The sequence below is a fragment of the Gossypium hirsutum genome, chromosome A11 (assembly GCF_007990345.1).
Source record: "Gossypium hirsutum isolate 1008001.06 chromosome A11, Gossypium_hirsutum_v2.1, whole genome shotgun sequence".
In the NCBI taxonomy this organism is placed as follows: domain Eukaryota; kingdom Viridiplantae; phylum Streptophyta; class Magnoliopsida; order Malvales; family Malvaceae; genus Gossypium; species Gossypium hirsutum.
The window spans coordinates 4266321-4276172 of NC_053434.1; the positions used below are offsets into that span (position 1 = coordinate 4266321).

Here is a 9852-nt window from a genome sequence, read left to right on the forward strand (position 1 = left end):
TCCATCAGAAACCCGTTTTTTTGGCAACCAACTTTTAATCAACACCTTCCTAATATGATGCCTATGATGCATGATGAAAATAAAAGTAAAAACAAACAAACTTGGTTAGTAAACACAACAAATATAATTTGAAAAACAAATTAAACTACCCAATCCAATTATTTTGCATAAACAGTGTAAATGAAAGGCAAAAGGCATTTTCCCCGTGTACTTATTTTGATGACTATAAGCGGACAGAGGTTCGGCATGGCTCTAATTGGATAGCTCGTATGGTTCACTATATGCGGTTTTGGTTCTAGGTGGGTACTCGAATCGTCTGCACTGTCAACTACTAAGATTAGTACAGAGCCTCGGTCATGGCCCATCATAGGCTTACGAGATCAATTCGAGGGATTACATTTACTTATGCCTATGCGGAGGGACAAGTTAACTCACGAAAGCATAAGTCATATGTAACCCGAAAGTATTCACTAGCCTGTGCGGAGGAACGAGTTAACTCACGAAGGCGTAGCGTTTACTTTCTCTTAACAGGGACGGAGCCCGGGTATAGAGCTCATGTTATGCAACATAAATGCACGTGCACGGTGTGTGGGGAGAAACTTGTAAACCTTTACGTTTTATTTAGAAAAACTAAACCAAAACTAAAACCGCAAAAATTTAAAGCTGAAAAACAACCTGATAAAACAAGTTAGAATATATACAACACGATGCAAATGCATGATTTTTTTTTAAAACAAAAAATTTAAGGATCACGACTAAATGTTAATTTGAACAAGAAATTTTGAAAATTTTGACAACACGCGTTTAACATTAGACTCGACTCTCGAAAAAAGGTCCCCAGTGGAGTCGCCAGCTGTAGCGACCTAAAAATTGGGCACGGGCGCTAGTCGAAGTAATTATTGAAAATTTGAAAACTGAATCTCGATTTTATTTGAAAAAGGAGTCGCCACCGATATTTTTTCTAGGTGTGATCGGACACCTACAAAATTCTCTTTTTAGAAGAAAAATATATTTTTAAACTTTTCTAAAAAAGAGGTAATTTTAGGTCCACGTAAAAATCTAGAGAAAATTAGGGTCCGGGAGTCGGTTACGCGCGAGGAAGGTATTAGCACCCTCGCAACACCCAAAATTGGTATCTCGTTAAACGCGTGTTATCTTAATTTTCTAAAATACGAGTTCCATTTAATATTTAATCGTGATCCGATTGAAATATGAAAATTTTTTTTAAAAAATGAAAGTTTTTTTTTTAAAACACGAGAATTTTTAAACACGGAAATTTTAGAAACACGAAAATTTTTAAAACACGACATTTTTTGAAACACGAGAATTTTTAAAACAAGATATTTTTTTGAAACACAATTTTTTTCTTAAAAAAAATTTAAAATACAAGAATTTTTAAAAACACGAGAATTTTTAAAACACGGAAATTTTTTAGAAAACGATTTTTTTTAAAATCACCGGAGTTTTTGAAAACACGAAAATCTTTGAAACACCGAAATTTTTGAAAACACGAAGATTTTTGAAACACGAAAATTTTTGAAAATACGAAGATTTTTTTTTAACACGGAAATTTTTGAAACACGGTCATTTTTTTTGAAAACACGAAAATTTTTGAAAGACATGATTTTTTTGAAAATACGGAAATTTATAAAACACGAAATTTTTTTCTGAAAACAAGAAAATTTTTGAAACACTAGAATTTTGAAAACACGAAGATTTTTGAAACATGAGAATTTTTAAAAGCACGAGGATTATAGAAATTACAATTTTTTTGAATATTTTTTTATTTTTAAAAGGGCGTATCGAGTTTAACGCAAACCGGTGATATTCACCCAACATAGCGATGAAATCAACGATTTTATATTAAATCGATTCGTTGCCTTATTTATTAAAATTATTTAAAATAAAATAAAATAAAAATCAAATTAAATTAAAAATATAAATATAAATATGCATAAAATGCTAATAATATTAAAACGAAATAACATAAAAATACGAGCATTAAAATAAAATAAACGAAATTACCGAAAAGCTACCGAAACACGAGCTTCGTCGAACGGGTTACACGAATTGAACCTTTTTTTTTCCTTCTTTTTTCCTTCTCTTTTTCTTCTTTTTCTTTTCTTTTTTTTTCTCTGCTGGGCCAACTCGTTGGACCTGCTTCTGCTGGGCTGGTGCGTGCGGGCCTGGCCTGCTGGTGCTGGCCTGCTAGGCTGCGCTGGGCCTGGGCTTGGGCTGCTGCTGGTCTGCTAAGAAATGGCCTGCTCTTCTTTTTTTTGGGCTTGTTTCTTTTTTTTTGTTTTTGTTTTTGTTGTTTTTTCTTGGGCTGCTGGGTCGGATCGGGTCGTAGGTGGGTCGGGTCGGGTTGATCCGACTGTTATAATATTTTTTATTATTTCTTTTCTTTTTCTTTTTTCTTTCTTTCTTCTTCCTCTTTTCTTCTTCCTTCTTCTTCTTCAAAGTCTAGCCTCCACCGTTGCTTGCTCCGCCGTCGACTGCTGCCGCCAACGCCACGGTGCCACCGCCGACTCCTCCTCTTCTCTTCTTCCTTCTTCCTCTCCTTTCTCTTTTCTTCTTTTCGAAGCTTTTTCTCTCTCTTTTTGCAAGTTTTTTTGATTTTTTTCATGGGTGTCCCAAATCACGTAACCTGTCTGAAGGACCAAATCACAAATGCAGCAAAACTTCTGGGGCTAAATATAATTTTTAGAAAATTTAGGATTAAAATGAAATTTAATGAAAGTTTAGGGGTCTAAGTGAAATTTAAAGAAAGTTTAAGGGTCAAAATGAAATTTAGGAAAAGTTTAGGGGTCAAAATGCAATTTTTATTTAAAAATTTTTTTTTTTGAAATTTTGAAAATTAAACACAAATTCTAGTCGGACAAAAATTTAGTGCTTACAGTATGTTTGTTATGTACTTATGATCACCAACTTGAAAACCAGATAAGATTCGGCTCGCCTACCTGCGACCCGGTTAGGACTCACCAAATGGATATATGTAAGCCTTACAATACGAAGCTCCTAACGGGAGCTCATGGACTCAGCTCGCACTTGTCAAGGGGTGCTTGCAAGGGGAGCTCGCGGTCTCAACAGGCATATGCTTAAAGAGTGTCTAACAAGCAACCCAGAGCAATATATGTGTCCAACATGCATAGAGTCTTCTAAAAATGTAAATTTTATAAAGAGTAGGTATGTACATAAATATTTTATTATCTATTCTAACAAGACACAACAAAAAATTACTCAATTGAGTGCTGCAGTTCATCAAATTGAAGTCAAAACGTATCCATTCATATTATAGAATCAAAGAGGCTTATGTGCACCTAGCTACAATCATGGAGTATTTCACTACTATTTTGTATATCCACATTCCAATAAAAATGATGAAAAGCTAAAAACTAATCTTGGATCCAACATCCACCTTGTTCGGGTATACAAGAAAAAGACAATCAAGGGTGTTTCAGATCTTCTTTTATTCTTTAATCCTCCACTAAAACTATACGCGTGCTTTGCACCAAAAAAGCTCACTCTCTTTTTTCTGCAACTTTATCCAAAAAAATAATACTCAGTTTCCTCAACCCTTTCTTTATCTGATCTTTTACATGAAAGTTTGGGCTTCCATTACCAAATCTAGTATTCCACTTCGGTCACCTTTTTGGTGTAAATCCAAAGTGTCATAAAGCTATATTGGACATGAAACTAATTTTTTTTTATTAATTTCATAACATGTGGAATATGTGTTCTCGAGAGTGGGACATTGGATCAATAGATGTAGAAATTAAAAGGTAATAATTTTGGTCAAGAAGTAAGAATGAAGATCATCCTTTTTTTGAGATGTCTGTCCCCTTTTATTTTATAGGATTGGACCTCGAGTCGATTTCATGTCGAGTTGTTTTTATTATAATTATATAATAATATTATATTGAAATGGTTAAAGTATATTTTAAGTTTTTATTTTTCATAAATTTAGAATTTAGTTTATATATATATTTTTTAAGAAATTATTTTTCACTTATAACATATTGTAAGAATCGAACCCATAATCAAATCGAAAACTTTACATTTGTAATTAAAAATCGTCATTTTTTTTCTATAGGCCGAAAACATGTACCTAAGTAAAGTTTACCTAATAACCCTTTTCTTTCTACCAAGTGGAAGAGAGTGATTTTGTTGATGGTTTATTTTGTATTTGTTCATCCCCTCTACCATCTCTTTTGCCTATTTTACGTGATGATTGTAAAAGTTTACGGTTAAACACCATGTAAACTTGATTAGATGATTCTATGTTTGAATGTTTTTATCATGTAAAAGTTTTTTTATTTTTGGTAAGGGGGCAAAACTAGAACCTTTTTATGTTTTACACCAAAGTGTTGGTGCCGCAAAACCAAGTATTTATTATATATTTATTTCTTAACAAAATCAAATATAGGGTAAAAATATCATGGAATTTTTTGTATTCAGAGTTAGATTACATTTTACTTTATTTATTCAATAAATAGATATATTAATCACTATATTTAGATCAAAGAGTAAACTGATTTTTTTGTTAAAAATTTATCAATTTTTATTGTTAAAAACTAGTTTCATTGATAAAAGAACTAGACATAGACTAATTTTTAACGGTAAAAATAAATAAACTTAAAAAAAACCAGTTTACTTTTTCGTATAGAAATTTTTGCTTTATTTTGAGTAGAAAAAACTTTGTTTTCCAACTTATACATGTTTTGTTTTGCTTCGTGTTAAAACTAAATAAATGTATCATTATGAGCACAATTGACGTTATACTTTAGATGCGGTGAAGTCAAATTATTATTTTTAACAAACCTTTGATGGATCCCATGGTGCTAAGAGTCTTAAAACAATTCATAGTATTGTTTATAATGAAATCAGGCCCACTTAGTTAGTGTCTAAACCAAATTAAATGGTCCTTAAAATGATTCAGAACTGGAATATTTGCTGGGCCCATCATGTCTAGTCTGCATCTCTACAATTGGTTCTAATTTGGGACTAAACTCCATTTCATTGGGTAGCCATGATCCTAATAATAGTGCAATTTACCACTACAGTTCACTATGTCAACGATCGACTAACCTCGGGATCCGCAGCTAACTTAACTCGTTCCTGTTCTTGTATGCTTAAAAATACTGAACCATATAGCATTTAAACAAGAGTATGACGGAGAGTAGAGCGTTAAATGTTGAAGGCAGCATTAGGCTGTGGAAATGGATGAGGGTGGGGACATATTTGATACTTTGTTTCTCTTTTTCTCACTCTTGCAGCCTTTCGAAAGATGTTTGATATTGAGAGCTCGAAGTTTGTAGGGACTGTTTGGTTTCAACTACGTATAGAAAAGGACAGGTTGTGGGCATTGGTGCATTTTCGAGATGAGACAAATGAAAACAGTGAGAGAAGTTGGATTGTGGTATTAGAGTTGGGGCGGGTTTGATCAGTCGTTGTTGGGTTGATGGAATAAATATGTAAAGGCACACATTCTTCTGAAGAAAATTTAGTCCAAACCAGTAGTAATATAGCAACAATGGTGGGAAAGGAGGACGAAACGGTGGTGATGATAATGCCGGAGGTGGAGGAAGTGGACGGGTGGAATCATTTCAGTGGTGAACCCCCCCCCCCCAAATTATTATTTTTTAATTTATAAAAATAAAATAACAATTTTTACTGATTAAAATTTAAAATTTTTTAATTTCTAATTTTATTTTTTAACATTAGTTCTATTATACTTACTTTTTTTTTTGACACAATGATAATAAAATTACTGATGGCTATAGTTTTTTTCTTTTATCTCTTATTATTATTTTTAATTATTTGTATGTAATTTAATTAAAGTTAAATTAAGTTAGAAAATACCATATATAGATGAACATATAGTACTATTTGTACGTCTTTAAAATTTGAAGATGTGACAATTTTATTGGTGCCCAAAAACTATATTTTTTAAGATGATCTTAATTTAAGTTATTCCCAAACTCTGAAGGGATAAATATCAAAACTATATATTAACTTTGATCGAATGTGTAATGTTATACATAAACTTTAATTTTGTGCTATTTTATACATGTGATTTTTTCTTAATTCAATTTTCATAAATTACTGATAACATTATCAAATTAGTATCATTTTACGTTTATTTATTGCACACAAAAACAATTATATTAATTCAATATAAAAATAAATGTATGTATTTATTTCTTTAAGTGTACATAATTAAATCAAAATAAAATTTTCACATATACATATGAACCACAATTCAAGTTTTTTAATGTATAATTACACGAAATCAAAACTCATATATTAAAATTACACATTAAAACAAAATTTATATATAAATTTGATATTTATCCAATTTTAAATTTAAATAATTGATATGGATGGAAATTTTGCTCCCATTTGTTAAAAAAAAAATTAATTTGCCAACAAGAAATCAATCACAACAATAGGATTTGATTTCCCCCCACTACTTGAATATTATAGTCCCACCCATGACCCCAGCCAAGTGAAGTATATGATTTCCCACCTTTATCTGCAACCAAAATATCCTACCTTATCCTTACCAAATCAAATAATAGTACAAAATTTATATCACCACTTAATCATACAGCGCACTCTCCACTTCCTCTCTCTTCTCTTACCATCCCGATGAAAAACTAGCAGTCGTTTCATTTTAATTCAATGATCTTTGTATCACATTATTATGATATACATTCTTATCAAAACCAGTAATTTTGCATATCGATAACTTAGGATGGGTTTGGGGCGGTGGTACGGTACGTTTAGCTTACTTTTTATTTCATGCTACAGTATTGTTATAATATCTAATCTCACCGCTACCGTTATTTTTATACTAACCACATGTAAATGCACTTCACCCTTAATATTAAAGTTATCCTTTTTTTCACCAGAGGATGATGACCGTGTTCCGTTATGGGAGCTTTCAAAAACATTAGCTTGACATGACATTGACTGCCATACTTTATAATTGCTGTCGTGCAGATTGGAAGTGGTGATGGCCAATGCCACACAATAATTATACATGGAAACCCAAGAACTGCGGCCCAAATGCTAAATAAGCTGTACAACTTGTGTAAATTGTATATGAGGTTGGGGGCTTATCAAACAATGTCAATGTTTAGCAGAGCCCGTTATAGTTTTATAGCTTTTTTGGGTATCAAACAGTGCAAAGCCATTTGGTTTAGTGTCTAAAATCATTTTTACCACACTCGATGATGATGGACACAAGTGCAGATAAATGGGTTAGATTGGAGTCTCCCAATCCCTGTCGGTCCCCACCCTTGTTTCACATTTTTAATTCATCCAACCAAATGAAACAGGGCCAGGGCAGAGCCCTTTTCAAGATTATCGATAACCTCAATTCGGATGGAACCATTTTTGTTTATGTTCAATTTGCAAAGGACAACTAAGAACTGTCCAAAACCAACAGCAAAGCCCATATTCCATCCAACGATTCAACATCAAACACGAAACCGCTTCGGGTACAACCACTCCAAATACCAAAAAATACACATCAACTATTCAAAACTCCTCAATGCAAAAAATAGCAAAGAAGTAGAAAATTAAAATGATTTGAGGGTAAAAGAATCGGAAAAATATATATATATAAAAATCAAACAAACACAATTAAAATCCTACCTAAATGAGTTACATTCCTAGAATTCTTCCTACCCAAACTAATAATGTTTACAAGTCCAACCGAAACTAACTCGGGTTTAATATTATCCAAAACTGGGAACAGAAGTAGGAACTGAACCGGGTTCCGCCTCACCCGAAGCTTCTTTCTGACGTCGCATCTCAAGCACTTTCCGATGATGGTTCGAGTGTAACTCGCTTGAAAATGTCGGGCTACAAGCTGGTCTGTACTCGGGTAAAAGCCGACCCGATTTGAACCTCACCCCGCAAGCGTTACACAAAGTCTTAACTCCCATTGGACCAGCTCTCCATTGTGGCGTCTTTGTAACTCCACAATGACTGCACCTACGCGTTGGCTGGGTCCCATTTCCAATGGTTGACTCGGTTGCCGGTCTCTTCTTATGCTTCTTCTCCATTGAAAGCGATTCGGATGGTTCTAAGGTTGAACCTGAACCGCTGTTTGAACAAAGGAACCAAGGGCTTGAAGCTGAAGGGCTAGAGGAAGATGACGATGAGGAGCTTGAAGATGATTCTGTAAAAGGAGGGGAAGCGCCAAGGCACCAAACTCGACCACCAGTTCGACTGCGCTTGCTTCTGGCTTTGCCTGGGACACGAGTTTTGAAACATGTCGCAACTGGTTTCTCGGGTTTAGGCAATTTGTTGTCTGGTAACTTGGGCTTTTCCGTTAACGTTCCGGCGGGATACGCTGCCGCAGAGTGTTCCGAGAAGGAATCCTCAACGAAATGAGACAACCATTCAAGGTTAGCGACGTCCTCCGCCTGTAAAAATGGCACCTTTCTCACCATTAACAACTATTCCCCGAACTCAAAATAGCAAAAGCAATTTTTTTTAAAAAAGAAAAAAGGTTCTTTTTAAAAGTACCGGAACGGCGAGCTCGTCGGTGGATAAGGAACTGTAATCAAAATTGATGGTATCGTTAGAAAAATGGTGCTCTTGGCTTAGCTTTTGTCTCTTATGCGAAGAAGAAACTGGTACTTGTTCTTCTTCTTCTTCATCTTCATTTTGTTGTTCAAGGAAACCCTCTTCGTGAGTGAAGTCAAACAGGTCGTCTACAGAAAAATCATCACAAGAGACTCCATTTTGTCCATTATTTACAACCCAAATATCCTCAAGAAACGCTTGGGGACTTGATTTCAAAGCCATCTCCTTCCTAAAACTGGTCTTCAAAGCTGCTTCAACGCATTCCATTTCCTAAAACAAACACGTAAAAAAGATAAAAACTGAAAATCTAAAAACAACGCACCACAAAAAACCACAAGCTAATATCTTTACAAAACTGAATACCTGAAGAGAAGAGGATAATAGCAAAGGGGTGGTAGAAGCTAGAGGAGGAAATTTGAAGAAGAAAGGATGGTGGTGAGTTTGGTAAAGCATTGAATGATGATAGAAAGCATCCATGGTTCCTTTGATTCCTTGTTTTATCTCTCTATCTCTTTGATTTTTTTTTTCTTTTTTACTTTTCTCACTTTTCTAGGGGATAAAAAAAAGATTAATTTATGGACACTGTATTAAATTTCTCACCTTTATTATACGTTGGAAATTTATGTATTTAAAACAGTAGTACTCTAATAAATTGCGAAAAAGAAAAAAGCTGACTGAATTTACGAAGACTACCCTTTAGGGACTTTTTAGTGTCTGGGTTTTGGCAGAATTAAGATCAGGTCAGGTCGGACCAAATCATCAGATGCTCGAATTCTTTGCTTCCTTTTTTTCCTTTTTTTACAAACAAAAAACCCAAGGTCGAGAAGACCTAGGAAACCCCAACCTTTTTCTATGTTGTTTTTTTTTTTTTCGTTTTCTTCAGCGGTAAGAATTAGGCCCGTCGTCTATTTTGACTAATTAATTTCACGTTTTATTTCGCCACCGCGTTAATTGCCTGCCGCTCCTCTTGGTTGTTCACAGCTACTCCTTTCTTTTATTTATTTCCCGCCCATTATAAGATAAATTATTTTTTTATACAAACCTTATTACCATTCAATTGTATTATACATTTTTTGAATATATCAATAAATCAATTCAAGAGTTCAGTTACATGTTCGAAACTTGAAAACAGAATCTCTGCTCAAACTATAAAAAATTATGAGGTATTTTAGATGATTTTTTTATTCTACTCAGTAAAAATATCATAAGGTCATAATTTAGATAAATAATTTGGAGGTGATAAGAGTTTTA

At 33.7% G+C, this 9852-nt stretch overlaps 1 protein-coding gene across 1 annotated transcript; it reads right to left on the reverse strand.

The window, feature by feature from the left end:
- Positions 1–7603: 7603 nt before the first annotated feature.
- LOC107922738 (GATA transcription factor 5) lies at positions 7604–9490 on the reverse strand. The gene is made up of 3 exons (XM_041080662.1): positions 8965–9490; positions 8542–8871; positions 7604–8438 (listed from the first exon to the last, which is right to left on the reverse strand). Exons 1-3 carry the CDS (start codon positions 9076–9078, stop codon positions 7746–7748), a joined length of 1137 nt encoding a protein of 378 aa, XP_040936596.1. The 5' UTR covers positions 9079–9490; the 3' UTR covers positions 7604–7745.
- Positions 9491–9852: the final 362 nt, after the last annotated feature.